This window comes from Babylonia areolata, chromosome 18, assembly GCF_041734735.1.
Source record: "Babylonia areolata isolate BAREFJ2019XMU chromosome 18, ASM4173473v1, whole genome shotgun sequence".
NCBI classification, from domain to species: Eukaryota; Metazoa; Mollusca; class Gastropoda; order Neogastropoda; family Buccinidae; genus Babylonia; species Babylonia areolata.
In genome coordinates, this window is record NC_134893.1 from 42,723,324 (window position 1) to 42,739,388 (window position 16,065).

Consider the following 16,065-nt stretch of genomic DNA (forward strand, 5'->3'; position numbering starts at 1 on the left):
ACACACAACACAACACAACACAACACACAACACAACACAACACAACACAACACACACACACACACACACACACACACACACACACACACACACACACACACCACAAACCTGAAAAGTGATGTTGTGCCTCTTCTCATAGTCCAACACGGACGAGTTCTTGACGCTGACCATGACGGATGTGAAGCCCTGGATGGGGGTGTCAGGGGAGGGCAGTGTGGAAAACGCCTGGTACCCACCTCCATCCTTCTCCACGGACAGACTGAACAGACTGTTGGTGTTCTGCACCACAGACAGTACACCACCACCACCATGGAAAATCGACTGATACGACTTACGAAAAATAGACTGAGATTACGATCAAAATGTAATGAAAATCGATTGAATGAGAACAATCAGATACGGCGAGGAAATTCCACTTCCAAATATGACAAAGAAAATCGATTGAATGTACGATCAGTTACGACAATTTGAATCGACTGATTGTACGATTGAATGCGTCAGAGAAAATCTACTGAATCTACAACAACACCAACAACAAAAACTATGACAATGAAAATCTACTGAGTGTGCGATCAAACAAAACAATGAAAATCGATTAAATGTACATTCAGTTACAACAATGAAAATCGATGAATGTACGATTAGATACGACAAAGAAAAGTAGTGCCCTGTTCTCTTAATGCACAGTAAATGTCATGTCTTTTTACTGTCCGGTACCCTTATTGTACTGTCCTGCCTTGTCGCTGTCTTGTTTTATCCTGCCTTGTCACTGTCTTGTCCTACCCTGTCTTGTCACCGTCTTGTCCTATCCTGTCTTGTCATATTCTGTCTTGCCATCGTCTTATTCTATCCTGTCTTTTCATTATCTTGTCTTGTACTATCCTGTCTTGTCACCGTCTTGTACTATCCTGCCTTGTCACCGTCTTGTACTATCCTGCCTTGTCACCGTCTTGCACTATCCTGTGTTGTCACTGTCTTGTACTATTCTGTCTTGTCATATTCTGTCTTGTCATCGTCTTGTACTATCCTGTCTTGTCACTGTCTTGTCATATCCTGTCTTGTCATTGTCTTGTACTATCCTGCCTTGTCAATGTCTTGTGCTGTCCTGCCTTGTCATGTCTTGTCCTATCCTGTGTTGTCACTGTCTTGTACTATTCTGTCTTGTCATATTCTGTCTTGTCATCGTCTTGTACTATCCTGTCTTGTCACTGTCTTGTCATATCCTGTCTTGTCATTGTCTTGTACTATCCTGCCTTGTCACGGTCTTGTACTATCCTGCCTTGTCACTGTCTTGTACTATCCTGTCTTGTCACTGTCTTGTCCTATCCTGTCTTGTCATTGTCTTGTACTATCCTGTCTTGTCACCGTCTTGTACTATCCTGCCTTGTCACCGTCTTGTACTATCCTGCCTTGTCACGGTCTTGTACTATCCTGCCTTGTCACCGTCTTGCACTATCCTGTGTTGTCACTGTCTTGTACTATTCTGTCTTGTCATATTCTGTCTTGTCAATTGTCTGGTACTATCCTGCCTTGTCACTGTCTTGTGCTATCCTGCCTTGTCATGTCTTGTCCTATCCTGTGTTGTCACTGTCTTGTCCTATTCTGTCTTGTCCTATTCTGTCTTGTCACCGTCTCGCACTATCCTGTCTTGTCACCGTCTCGCACTATCCTGTCTTGTCACCGTCTCGCACTATCCTGTGTTGTCACTGTCTTGTCCTATCCTGTGTTGTCCTATCCTGTTTTGTCACTGCCTTGTCCTATCCTGTCTTGTCACATCTTGTCCTACCCTGTCTTGTCACATCTTGTCCTGTCATCGTCTTGCCATATTCTGTCTTGTCATCGTCTTATTCATTCCTGTTTGTCATGTCCTGCCTTGCTACCGTCTTGTCCAAGCTAGTCTTGTCACTGTCATCTCCTGTCTTGCCCTATCTTTATCATTCCTGTCTTGTCCAAGTTTGATTATACTTGTCTTGTCTTGCCCTGTCTTGTCACTGTTTTATCATATTCTGTCTGGTCTTTTCCTGTCTTGTTACTGTCCTATTACATCCTGTCCTATCTTCTTATGATCTGCCCCTTTCCTGTCTTGTTACTGTCCTATTACATCTTGTCCTATCTTCTTATGATCTGCCCCTTTCCTGTCTTGTTACTGTCCTATTACATCTTGTCCTATCTTCTTATGATCTGCCCCTTTCCTGTCTTGTCACTGTCCCATTACATCTTGTCCTATCTTCTTATGATCTGCTCTTTTCCTGTCTTGTTACTATCCTGTTTCAACCTGTCCTGTCTTCTTATGATCTGCTCCTTTCCTGTCTTGTTACTGTCCTATTACAACCTGTCCTGTCTTCTTATGATCTGCTCCTTTCCTGTCTTGTCACTGTCCCATTACATCCTGTCCTATCTTCTTATGATCTGCTCCTACCCTGTCTTGTTACTGTCTGGTCCTGTCCTGTCTGGTCCTTTCCTGTCTTTCTATTCTCTTGTCATATCCTGTGTTGTCCCGTCCTGTCTTGTTATGGTGTCATTCAGCTATGGTCCTTTCATTGTGTTATCTCCTGTCCCGTTATTGTCATGCCATTGTTGTATTCTGTTTTGTTACCGTCTTATCTAATCCTGTCCGGTCTAGTCCTGTCCTGTCCTGACAGAGACACACACACACACACAGACAAGACTCCAACACACACACACACACACACACACACACACACACACACACACAGAGGCATACATGCACATACACAGCCCCCTCGCCCCCCCTCCCCCTCCCACACACACACACACACACAAACAAACAACACCCAAACAACATCCAAACACACCCACACACCACACAGTAGAACACACACACACACACACACACACACACACACACACACACACACACACACAACACCCAACCACACACACCCCAACACCCCCCAACACCCACCCCCCTACCACCCCCCAACACACACACACACAAATCCACCACACCCACTCCCCAACACACACACACACCCAATCCCACTCCTTCTGTACACCAACAACACGCGCAACTCCCCCACCACCCCCACCACTCACCACCCCCACCACTCCTCCAACGCACCCACCTGATCACTATCCGTCACGTTGACGGTGTTTGTGATGGCGATGGGCACACCCACCGGGGTGTTTTCCTGCACCGTGGCGTAGTACAGGGACCGGCCGAAGACGGGCCCGTTGTCGTTGACGTCCTGGACCGTGATGCTCACCTGGGTGGTGGCAGTCGTCGGTCCGTACTGCATGCGGCCTTCCGCCTCCACCTCCGTCGCCTGAAGGTAAGGTAAGGTAAGGTAAAGTAAGGTAAGGTAGGCACACCAAGGGCGGGGGTTTGGATCATAAGGTAAGGTAAGGGCAAAGGTAAGGTCAGGTAAGGCATGCACACTATGCATGTGACAGTGGTTTGGATCGTAAGGTAAGGTAAGGTATGCACACCAAGAATGGGGCGGGGTGTTGGATCGTAAGGTCAGGTAAGGGCAAAGGTAAGGTATGGTAAGGTATGCACACCATGCATGGGACAAGGGTTTGGATCGTAAGGTAGGGTAAAGGTAAAGGTAAGGTAAGGCATGCACACCATGCATGGGGGGGCGGGGGTTTGGATCATGAGGTAATGTAAGGGCAAAGGTAAGGTAAGGTAAGGTGAGGCATGAACACCAACACCAAGAATGGGGCGGGGGTTTGGAACGTAAGGTAAGGTAAGGGCAAAGGTAAGGTAAGGTAAGGTGAGGCATGAACACCAAGAATGGGGCGGGGGTTTGAATCGTACGGTAAGGTAAAGGCAAAGGTAAGGTAAGGTAAGGCATGCAAACCAAGAATGGGGCGGGGCTTTGGAACGTGATCATAAGGTAGGGTAAAGATAAAGGTAAGGTAAGGTAAGGCATGCTCACCATGCACGGGGCAGGGGTTGGACTTGTAACTAAGGTATTGTAAAGTCAGGGAGGCTAATGTATGGGAAGGTAAGGTAAGGTAAGGCTCATACACATCGGGCAAGGGTTTGGATCACCAGTAAGGTACGGTAAGGTAAGAAAAGTTAATGCATGCACATCATGCATGGGACAGGGGTTTGGTTCGTCAGAAAGGTAAGATAAGGCAAGGAAAGGTATGCACACCAAGCATGGGGCTGGAGTTTGGATCGTAAGGTAAGGTAAGGTAAAACAAGGTAAGGTAAGGGTAATGCATGCACACCATGCTTGGGTCTGGGGATTGGATCGTCAGTAAGGTATGGTAAGGTAAAAATAGGTAAGGTAAAGCAAATAAGGTAAGGTAACGTAAAGTGAAAGAAGATCGGTAAGGTAAGGTAAGGTAAGGTAAGATGGGGTAGGGTAAGGTAAGGTAAGGTAAACTGGGTAAGACCAAGAGAGCGATACACTCACATCAATAACAATAACAACAACAAAGCAAAGAATACTGGTGGTAGTCGTGATCGTGATGATGATGACAATAACGACGACGACGACGACGGTGATAAAACAGAAAGTGAAGGAGAGGGGGAGAGACAGGGGGGGGGGGTGGAGAAGGAGAGAAGGAGGTAGAGAAGGACAGACTGACAGACAGAGAAAAAGCGGACAACGCGAGAAACAGTGGGGAAGGGGTGAGTGAGAGAGAGACAAAGACAGAGAGACAGGGAGGGTGGGAGGGAGAAAGAGAGACAGAGAGATAGACAAACAAACAGACAGGGACATAAAGACATATACAGAGGAGAAAGAGAGAGAGATGGGGGGGGAGAGAGAATAGAAGAGAGAGAAGGAGAGACAGACAGGCAGACAGACAGACAACGAGACACAGACAGACAGAGACAGAGAGACACGGAGAGAGAGAGAGAGAGAGATGAGGGATGGGAGAGGGAAAGAGACGCAGACTCTCAAGAGTTAGAGACGAAGACAAGAACAGAAGAACGAAATCCGTAACGAACGAACCACAACGGTGATGAAGTAGCTCCGGCCTTCTGGGTTATCCGCGTCCAGTCCTGGCTCACCGACCGTGATGAGGCCTGACGTGGCGTTCATGCTGAACGGGTACAGGTGCTCTGTCAACAGGTGAAGCTCAAACGTCTCAGGTCCGACCCCGACCCCCCCCCCCCCCCCCCCCTCCCACCCTTTTCGGCCGCAGGGGCAATGAGTTCATATTCACTGTGTCCATGGCTCGGCACAGGAAAGCGGGAAGCCATTCCTCTCCTTGCCCGACTGGTGTTAAGTTACCCAAGTGAGGAAAATCGGGACGAAGTGCCTTCACCAAGGACACAGCACCGTGCCGAAACGGGGTCTCGAATTCCGATTACTGGTGAACATTGGATCAAAGGTCCCAATCCTAACCGATTCTTCCATGGCGCCGCACATAAAAATGTAACAGACTGTCATAGACTGATTAAAACTGACAAATTTCCCGAATTGGTGCATGCTTGTGTGTGTGTGTGTGTGTGTGTGTGTGTGTGTGTGTGTGTGTGTGTGTGTGTGTGTGTGTGTGTGTGTGTGTGTGTGTGTGTGTGTGTGTGTGTGTGTGTGTGTGTGTTGAGAATGTCACCTGGACTATTAGAAATCAAAACAAAACGAAAACACCGAGCGCATGTCATGCAACACACCACGCCCTGAAAAGAACCATAAAGTGTGTTGAACCAGTCAGCACCTCACGACTTGCTGAAACAGTACACGTCTGTCAATATAATGAGTCGGGTTGTTTTACTGGTCCATTCCAGGTGCCAGTTGCATTGTTTGGTTCTAACTTTTTGACAGTTACACGTGACTAAATGCCCACGTTGATCGAACTATTGGTCAGTTCCATGCGACACACAGTTAGTAGCGGGTTGCGACCATGCTAGGCTCTTCCGTCCGAGCAATCCAACTGACTCCCCAGGACTGCGACCCTACACCCCCACCGTCCCCCACCCCCTTCACAACGAAACCCTCACAAAACACCAAGACCCCAGCACTGAACAACTTGGCCGTAAGGGCCTCGTCTGCACTGCTGCTGTTCCGTGGGGTGTCTGGTTAGTCAGCAGCTCAGTTGCCGGAGCGTGTTGTCATAATGACATCCTCGCTGCCCGTCTTTGGCTGTCCCGTTGTTCTGGTGGTTTTAGTGAAGTATAAGATAGGTCCCTTCTTCTCTCTTCATATATATATATATATATATATATATGTGTGTGTGTGTATATATATATATATATAGATATATATATATGTGTGTGTGTGTGTGTGTGTGTGTGTGTGCGCGCGCGCGCGCGTGTGTGTGTGTGTGTGTGTGTGTGTGTGTTGTGTGTGTCTCCCTCTCTCCCTCTCTCTCTCTCTCTCTCTCTCTACACACACACACACACACACACACACACACACACACACACACATATGTATATGCGTGTGCGCGCGCGCGTGTGTGTGTGTGTATGTGTGTGTGTGTAAACAGACTTGCATGCAACATGGCTCCCATCTTTCGAGACAAAAAAGAAAACAATTAAAAAGTAACAACTGCAACAACAACAAAAAAGAAAAAGAAAAGAAAACAAGAAAAAAGAACCACCTCTATAAACCGAAAAAAACAAAACGAAAGCAGACAACAGCTTACCGTCTTCAATGGTGTAGTTGACTGGATTAGGAATGCCTCTATCCCCATCCAGAGCCGCCACTGTCAGAACACTGGCGCCCTGTCCACAAAAACCAGAAACGATTCACGAACCGAAGTACAGTTCGGTTGCTCAAGGAAGTGTCACTGCGTCTGGACAAATCCATATGATATACGCTATACCACATCTGCTAAGCAGATGCCTGACTAGCAGCATAATGAAACACATAAATGATTTTTTTTTCCATAAAAATAAACAAATTAGTTAATCAAAGAATAAATGAATTTTTTTTTAAGTGGACTATAAAATACAACGGAAAAACAAACTTCATGAACTCAACAACTTACTGTGTTCTCCATTCAATACGATCATAATGCATTCAAAAACAAAAGACCAAATACGGACACGGTTCATAATTCATATCCACAACATCATAATACCTGAGGGATCATAATTAATCATAGACTCGGGTCATGCACGTGAGTGCTGTCTTATTGAATACAATATATCAAGGACTGTAAAATAAATAATTATAGATTCTGCTCAAAACACCGCTGTGCTATAAATAGTCCATACAGTGCTGTGCTATCCAAATAATTAAAACATATTCATTGACTGAAGACTAAGTATACACACAGTCCATACGCTGGAGCGCTGTCCGCATAAATTCAACGCATTCAAAGGCTGAAGACTAAATAAAGACGAAAAGTGTCGCTATTGTCCCCGCTGGAGTGCTTTTCACACATTACACTGATTAAAAACGTGGCTGTCGTGTTAAAAAAAAAAGTTAATGTCTATTTCCAAATATTTGTCGAATTTAAAGAAGAAGAAAAAAAGATACAGAAATGAAGAAAGCGGACGTCATGAAAAAAAAAGTTGTCTTTAAAAAGTGGATGCTGAATAACAATAATTGATAAATATAAAAAAGCGATTGTCGAATATAAGAAAGGAAATGTTGAATATCGAAAAAAAGAAAGAAGGTAAAATCGAATTAAAAAAATTATATAAAAAATTGATTTTCGATTAAAAGAAAAAAATAGATATCGAGTAAAACATTGAAAAGTCGAATTTAAAAAAACAAAACAAATTAGAATGTTACTATTAGAATTGAATATCGATTTTAAAAAAGACAACAGATATGAGTAAAAAAAAATAATAAAAAATATTTTAAAAATTTCAAAAAAAAGGGGGGGGGGTCGAATTTAAAAAAAAATGGAATGACGATTTGGGTCGAATTAAATAAAAAAAAAATTGGAATGACGATTTTGAAAACTAGGTATCAAGTTATAAAAAAAAAAAAAAAAAATCCCAACACCACTCACCACGGAAGCGTTCTCGTACAGTGTAGTGATGTATGGCAGCTGCTGGAACTCTGGCGCTGTGTCCTGCACGTCCGTCACGGTCACCGTGAACCTGGCCGGACTTCCGGAACAGTCGTTGGTATCGTTGGTGCACAGGCAGCCGGCACCTGGGCACGGCGGGGTACCCTGGTCCTGTCAACAAGGAGGGAAGGTGGCAGAATGGTTAAGATGCTCAGCTGTCAATACAGAGAGTCTGTGAGGGTGTGGGTTTGAACCCCGCTCTCTCTCTCTCTCTCTCTCTCTCTCTCTCTCTCTCCAGCCCTTTCTCCCGAGTCTGACTTGGAACATCAAAACAGATTTTAGTCTTTCGGAAGTTGTATTGTATTGTATTGTATTGCATTGCATTGCATTGCATTGCATTGTATTGTAAACACAGAGCACGCAGATGGTAATATTCATCGAAACTGAACCCATGCCATATCAACAATGTTACTGATGACAAAATCGTCAACGTTTGCTGAGTAAGGGGTGAACAACAAAGAACATACGTGCCCGGCACACAAAAACTCAAAGAAATTCAATTCATTCGCTTCTGTTGGAGTGTGAAGGATACCAAAAAAAAGTATGTACACGTTGAATCGCAACACCATCAATGTCCAAACAAAGGAGCATAAAATCACACAGAAAAAAAAATCCAAAGAAACAAAAACTTTAGCACAAAATTTAGGTTATAAGTATTACAACAAATTACACATCCTCCCCCAAAATACATGCAAGCCCCGTGGGACACACACTTTGCAGTGCAGTCCCTTTGCATGGAAGAGAGTTAGACTTACCCTGGCATGTACTTGATACTGGTAGAAGCTTCTGGTTTCGTAATCAAGCGGCCGCTCCAAGAAGATAACGCCAGAGGATGGATCAGGGATCACAAATGTTGCTGCGTATTCACTGTCGGCATCCTTTAAACAGCAAACGAAAATGAAAACACACACACACACACACACACACACACACACACACACACACACACATACACACACACGCGCGCGCGCGCGCGCAATCACGAACACACACACACACACACACACACGCACGCACGCACACACACACACACACACACACACACACACACACACACACACACGCAAGCACGAACACACACACACACACACACACACACACACACACACACACACACACACACACTGATTCTCCTCAACATTGGTAATGTTATTTTGTTGTTTCACATTTTCTGTTCAGTACAGTTACGTTGACCACTCAGGACAAGCGAAATGTGTGTGTGTGTGTGTGTGTGTGTGTGTGTGTGTGTGTGTGTGAGTGCGCGCGTGTGTGTGCGCGTGCGTGTGTGTGTGTTTGTGTGTGTGTGTGGTTATGTGTGTGTCTATGTGTGTGTGTGTGTGTGCGGGCGCGTGCGTGCGTTTATGTGTGTGTGTGTGTGTGTGGTTGTACCAGTGCTTGAGATTGTGTTGTGTGCGACTGAAAGCGCCCATTTATGTGTGTTTGCATACATGTACGCTCTGTATCTTCACTGATGTATGATAGTGTACACACATGTTCATATATACATATATGCGGTTCGAGAGAGAGTGTGAGTGGGGAGTAGAACAGAGGGAGCATATGACAGTAACAGACAAGCAGTACCAGACTCACAAGAGTGGTGTACACACACACACACACACACACACACACACACACACACACACACACACAGAGAGAGAGAGAGAGAAAGAAGTGAATTGAGCGTAAAAAATATATTCTTTTCTTTAACTTTGAACCTTTAAAACTGATTTGCGCTTGAGGTGAGAGGGTGGGATTGTGCTTTTGAAAATATCTCATCAACGTTCATGTTGCTTGATATGGTTCCTCCAAAAGGGAGATCAGCATGCCCACCAAGCGACAGCTGTTCCACACGACGTTGTGCTCTTCGGGTTGCTTCCCGCTAACGCACATGACGGGAAAGAGAGAGAGAGAGAGAGACAGAGACAGAGACAGAGACAGAGAGACAGAGAGAGAGAGGAGGGAGGGGGGGGATCAACATAAAAGTGTGTATATATATATATATATATATATATATATATATATATATATATGATTATTTTCCTTGAAATAAACTCGTGCTCTCTCTCTCTCTCTCTCTCTCTCTCTCTCACCAAAACTATCCAATGAAATGTAAAGAGACTGGGGCATCAATATGCTGTGGTAACAATCTCTCTCTCTCTCTCTCTCTCTCTCTCTCTCTCTCTCTCTCTCTCTCTGTCAGTCAGTCACCAAAGCTATCCAATGAAATGTACAGAGACTGAGGCATCAGTATGCTGTGGAAACAAATGTCAAAACATCGTGGAGATGATGTTGACTTCCAGCGGGAAGGCGAACAAGAATATACAAACGACAGAAGAGTTGGTTACCTGCACTTGCTTTACTTCAGTTCGATGCTGTTCTACAAAATAGATATTTGTAGAATGAGACAGAGAAAGAAGAAGAAGAACAGACAGACAGGCAGTCACAGACGGACAGACTGACGGATGAGCACAGAGAGAAAGAACGAGAGAAAGAACTCACCTGTGCGTCTGGCTGAAATTGAAAAAAAGCATATGTATATATATATATATATGTAATACATACACAAACATATATTTCATTTTGAGCAAGCAAGTATGCACAAACTAACACAAGTAGCCAGTATTGTAATAAAATAAACTTAAATGGCGCTTGTGTGTGTGTGTATGTGTGTGTGTGTGGGGGGGGGGTGCGTGCGTGCGTGTGTATGTGTATGTGTGCGTGTGTGTGTGTGTGTGTGTGCACGTGTGTGTGTGTGTGTGTGTGTGTGTGCGTGCGCGCGCGCATGTGTGTGTGTATGCGTATATGCATAAACTTGGTATACGAATGAGTGTTTGCGTTTGCGAGTGTGACTGAAAGCGCCTGTGTGTGGTCGCGAATGCATGACCATCAGTCAAAAATATAACTCATTTTGTCTCTCAAAACCATCTCTCTCTCTCTCTCTCTCTCTCTCTCTCTCTCTCTCTCTCTCTCTCTCCTTTCAAGTCAAATCTCCATACATATCTTCAATCCTTCCCACCATAAATGACTCAGATATCAAAGCGACCGTCGGCAGTAACAATGAGGGCATTTATATGTCTGACTTATTGGATCCGTTTTTATTGTTTCTCCTTGTTCTTGTTTTGGTCTTGTTCTTATTATGCCCTGTTTTCTCTTCATTCACTTTGTTTTGTTTGCTTGTTTGATTTCTTTCATTTTCTTCTATTTTGTGTGCATGCATGAATTTATTCATTTCATGATGGTGACAATGGCTGCTGTATAAGTGATATTGGTGATGGTAGTAGTCATTTAAGTAGCAATTACAATTGTATGTGGATTTGATGGCAACAACAATGTGGCTTTAGTCATCCAGTTGTCGATATTGATGACACATTTCTCTTCCCCTTCCCCCCCCCCTCTCTCTCTCTCTCCCTCATCTTTTTGTCAATCTGTGTGTGTGTGTGTGTGTGTGTGTGTGTGTGGTGTGTGTGTGTGTGTGTGTGTGTGTGTGTGTGTGTGTGTGTGTGTGTTCTTTATCATATTCTTTCTGAAGGACTTTTTTTTCAATTCTCTCTTTCTCCCCTTTTCATTAGATATATATGTGCTATTGTAACTGATGTAGCTTAACAAGGACAGGTTGGAAGAATGGGCCATGCCCAAAATCTTTATCCTTGAATAAATAAAAAGTTTTGAGTTCTGAGGTTCTCTCTCTCTCTCTCTCTCTCTCTCTCTCTCTCTCTCTCCGGATTTCATCAATATCATTATCATTATCACATGTTGTTATTTGTATTATGTACCACACATTATTGAGAGAGTTCACTCTCCTTGCTTCTTGTTCTCTCATCTCAGTGGGTTTGGTTTTCGGGTTGGTCGGTATATCGGGTGGTTGCGTGAGTGTTTGGTCGGTCGGTTTGGTGAGTGGATTGTGGGTTGGCTGGTTAGCTGGCTGGTTGGCTGACTGGTTGGCTGGTTAACTGGTTGGTTGGCTGGCTGGTTGGCTGACTGGCTGGCTGGTTGGTTGGTTGGCTGGTTGATTAAGTGGTTGGTTGACTGGTTTTGTGAGTGGATGGTGGGTTGGCTGGTTAGCTGGATGGCTGGTTGGGTGGTTGGTTGCCTGGTTGGTTGGTTGGTCGGTCGGTTTGGTGAGTGGATTGTGGGTTGGCTGGTTAGCTGGATGGTTGGTTGGTTGGCTGGTTGGCTGGTTGATTGGTTGGTTGGATGGTTGGTTGGTTAACTGGTTGGTTGGCTGGATGGTTGGTTGGATGGTTTGGTGAGTGGATGGTGGGTTGGGTGGGTGGGTGGGTGGGTGAATGGTTCGTTAGTCGGGTGAGTGGGTGGAGTGTTGTATCTGAGTATGCGAGTTGGGTGGATGGGCAGCTGATTGGGTGGGTGGGTGGGTGGGTGAGTGGCGTCTGGCTGAGTGCATGGCTGTTTTCACACACTCTGGGTGTGGGTTGGGATACCGCTTTCGCCCTTTCACCCAAGTTTGACTGAAAAATCAAACTGAGCGTCGAGTCTCTCGGATGAGGCGATAAACCAAGGTCCCGTGTGCAGCACGCACTTGGCGCACTGAAAAGAAACCCATGGCAACAAGAGTGTTGTCATCTGGCAAAATAAAATTAGATCCACTCCGATAAGTACACAAATATATAAGCATGCCCTCAAGGCCTAACAAACGCGTTGTGTTATGCTGCTGTCAGGCATTTGCCTAGCAGATGTGGTGTAGCGTATAGGGAATTGTCCGAACGCAGTGACGCCTCCTTGAGAACCTGAAACTGAAAGGGTATTCACACACGCACGTGCATACCGTCATGGAGAAGATGACAGTCCCCCCTGGGCCTTCATCTGGGTCTGAGGCACTGACCCTGTAGACTGACTTGCTGATCGGGCTGGTCGCCTGGAAACACACAGTCACAGGAATGCATGTATAAGTACATATATATATATGTGTGTGTGTGTGTGTGTTTGCGTGCGTGCGTGTGTGTGTGCTTGTCTGTGTGTGTGTGTGTGTGTGTGTGTGTGTGTGTATGTAATATCTATATACCTTTACATATAAAATGCACGTGTACAGAGACAAAGGGGGTAACCAGACGGACAGGCTGTCAAAAAGAGGTGATTATATATATATACAAAGATTCAGATTCTGTTTCAGTTTCAGTTTTACGGAATTATCAAAGCGTGCGGACTGATCCATAGACGCTACACCACATCTGCTGAGGAAAAAAAAGCAGATGTCTTATTTTCACAGAAACTCAAGACGCTGATCAGATCTTTGTGTAAAATATTAACTTTTTTTTTTCAAATAAATAAATTATATATACATCATAGAAGAAATTAAAACAATATAACAAAAAGATAGAGTAAATACAAAAAGCTAGGAAGAGCAGACATGTTGGTCCAGTGCAGGACTGGAACCAAAGATACCTAGTCAGGTGCATTACCCACTTGGCCACAGCGCTCCAATGGACTGCACTGTGGTGGGTGTGGGTCAGGGCGACACTTTTTTTTCGTTATTTTCATTCCAGTTGGTCATTATGGTGAGATACATACTACAAAAATGATGATATCAATAGTAACTGTATATTAGTCACATACCTACAACAACAATGATGTCAATAGTAAGTGTACATTAGTAAACTTTTTTTAAAGTTCGTTGTTTTATACAAGAAATGTACACACTAAAAAGAAAAAAAGGGGGTTGGGGTCGGTATTTTTTCCTCACATTTTCTATAACATTTATTGCTTCCACATTTTCCTGCATAATGGTGGGGGGTTTTTTTACCGCTTTCTGTGGGTACATATGAAAACACACCCATCATGCACAAAGAAAGTAAGTGCAATTTTAAGACCAGTGTCTCGCAATATAGTCATTATCTGGTCTCTGTTATGTTGACATCTTGTGTCTTGGAATGTAATTATTAGCTAGTTTGTAGGCGTCTGGGCTACGCTTAAGTCACTGCTCTAAAAATAGGTAGATAGCGCATGCCTTCTTTGAGCCCCATTGCTAACTGAAGCCAGCGGAAGTGTTCAATCAGCCATTTTGCCACTCGTTTCAGTACAGCGCGAAGCAGTAACTTCATGTACGTAGCCGAGCGTTCAGATGGCTGTGATGACTGTTTCACGACAAGCTTTCACTTGCTCGTGGCGTTAGTTAAGCTGACCATCCTGTGTGTGCCTCCACAGCAAGTTTGCGCTACGTGTCACTGCACTGTTTTCCTGTGATAACTTTGGTAAATAAACCAGTGGCAGATATCAGTCAAGACACAACATTAGGCATGTCGTGGGGGCTAGCATAACACAATTTCATCGAAGATACACTGTTACAGTTCAGAAATTACCACCAGTTAGCAGACGACTTCTCAACAGACTGACAGCCGGATACGAGTGTCAGTATGGCGTCCACTTGGCTTCAGCTTTCCTGGCTAATGAGCTATCAATCTATTTTTTGAACAGTGCGCTTAAGTGTCTTGCAATAATAGTTATTAGCTAGTTTGTAGTCGTCAGGGCGACACTAAGTCTTGCAATATAGTTATTAGTTAGTTTGTAGTTTTAAGGTTGACACTTAGAGTGTCTTGCAATGTAGTATTAGCTAGTCTGTAGTTTTAAGGTCGACGATTGAGTGTCTTGCAATATAGATATTCGTTATGAGTGTCTTGCAATATAGATATTCGCTAGTTTGTAATTGTCAGAAGAGGCTTAGAGTCTTGCAATATAGTTATTAGCTAGTTTGCATGTCGACACTTAGAGCGCCTTGTAATGTCGTTATTAGATAGTTTGCAGTTGTCAGGTCGACGCTTACCGCCGGCATCTCCGGGAGAACTAAAGTGTAGGGCTGATTCTCGAAGAATGGGGGGTTGTCGTTGACGTCTCTGATGAACAGCGTCACTTTGCCACTGGCCTGTGACAGGACCACAACGTGTCACCGTTATATTCTACCTCTCATCATATCATCATCATCATCATCATCATCACATGTCAACACCGCCACCACTGTCACGCTCTATAAGAGACTGAACAAGAAACCCACACCCAACCCAGACAACACAAACACAGGCCAAAGTTCACATACATTTATTCAAACATACACAGAAACGTGACTAATAAAACAATAACCACAATGCCAGCCGCAGTAAAGTTACACTCAAATGACCCAATGAATAAATAAATACGAAATACATAACTTGAAAAAAACGTCCGTCCGGTGGTTTAAAGAATGTTGTGTGCACACTTAGGAATTCTGATAAATAAATGAACAATACTGAAGCACTCTGCACAACACAAGAAAAGAAGACGATGACTTGAACAGCGAAAACTGAAGAAAACAAAGACGATGGAGCTAGTGCACAAACGACGACAGTGATGAGAAGAGGGCAGCAGGAAGACAGCAGTCAGCAGACAGCTGCAGCAACAACGCTGCCCGGCCAACATAGGCTGAAGGGAAATTGGCACAGGAAGTGGAAGCGGGAAATTAAAAAAAAATACTGACGACACATGTCCAGCAGGGCATTCCTACCCTCTGATCTGAAGCACACAGAAAACACGGAAGCATGGCCACCCGGAGGAAAAGCGATCCTCATATGAGGATGCCGACCAACTGGGCAAAAAAGCCACGAACACCAAGCAGGCACGACCTTCCTCCAAGAAGGCCGTGGGCGCAAAGCCTCGAAAAGTGTCACTGACAGGACAGAGAGACTTGAACCTCTGCTCAGCAGTGACAGGAACGCACACACACAAAAAAGACGACGACTGCACGAGAAAAAATTAAAACCGGGAACTACACACACAACAGGAGAGGCAAGGCCTTCAAGACTCACTTGTGATACACTTTAAAAAAAATCCAAGCTTTTTATGTATTGAGTATAATTTCAAAATGTAATGTTTAAGATGAGAAAGATCAGTTTAAAGCAAATTAAGTCCCCTAGCATTAATTAGAGTAATTTTCCTTTTTTACTATCTGCACCAAAACGTTTGCAAAATAAATAAAACTTCCATGCTTAGCAAAAGAAGTTACTGTTTGAACAAAAAATGATAATAATGACTGCTCTTGTTGTTGGGTCAGAATATTAGATCAAAGTGCCAAGTTTAGAGAATACAAAAAATATAAATATAACAGTAAATGCAGTTTGCATATAATTAGGCTTC

At 44.1% G+C, this 16,065-nt stretch overlaps 1 protein-coding gene across 3 annotated transcripts in view; it reads right to left on the minus strand.

The window, feature by feature from the left end:
• Window positions 1–16,065, minus strand: part of LOC143292782 (cadherin-23-like) — a 57,521-nt gene that overhangs the window by 23,030 nt on the left and 18,426 nt on the right. For 2 of the 3 annotated variants that reach the window (XM_076603347.1, XM_076603348.1), the window contains exons 6-14: window positions 14,723–14,821; window positions 12,731–12,820; window positions 10,447–10,458; window positions 8,703–8,825; window positions 7,888–8,058; window positions 6,568–6,646; window positions 4,932–5,041; window positions 3,087–3,287; window positions 109–279 (exon numbers count right to left, since the gene is read on the minus strand). In XM_076603347.1, the coding sequence (XP_076459462.1) occupies window positions 109–279; window positions 3,087–3,287; window positions 4,932–5,041; window positions 6,568–6,646; window positions 7,888–8,058; window positions 8,703–8,825; window positions 10,447–10,458; window positions 12,731–12,820; window positions 14,723–14,821 (1,056 nt within the window). The remainder of the gene's footprint in view (window positions 1–108; window positions 280–3,086; window positions 3,288–4,931; window positions 5,042–6,567; window positions 6,647–7,887; window positions 8,059–8,702; window positions 8,826–10,446; window positions 10,459–12,730; window positions 12,821–14,722; window positions 14,822–16,065) is intronic. The other variant, XM_076603349.1, reaches the window with a different exon arrangement.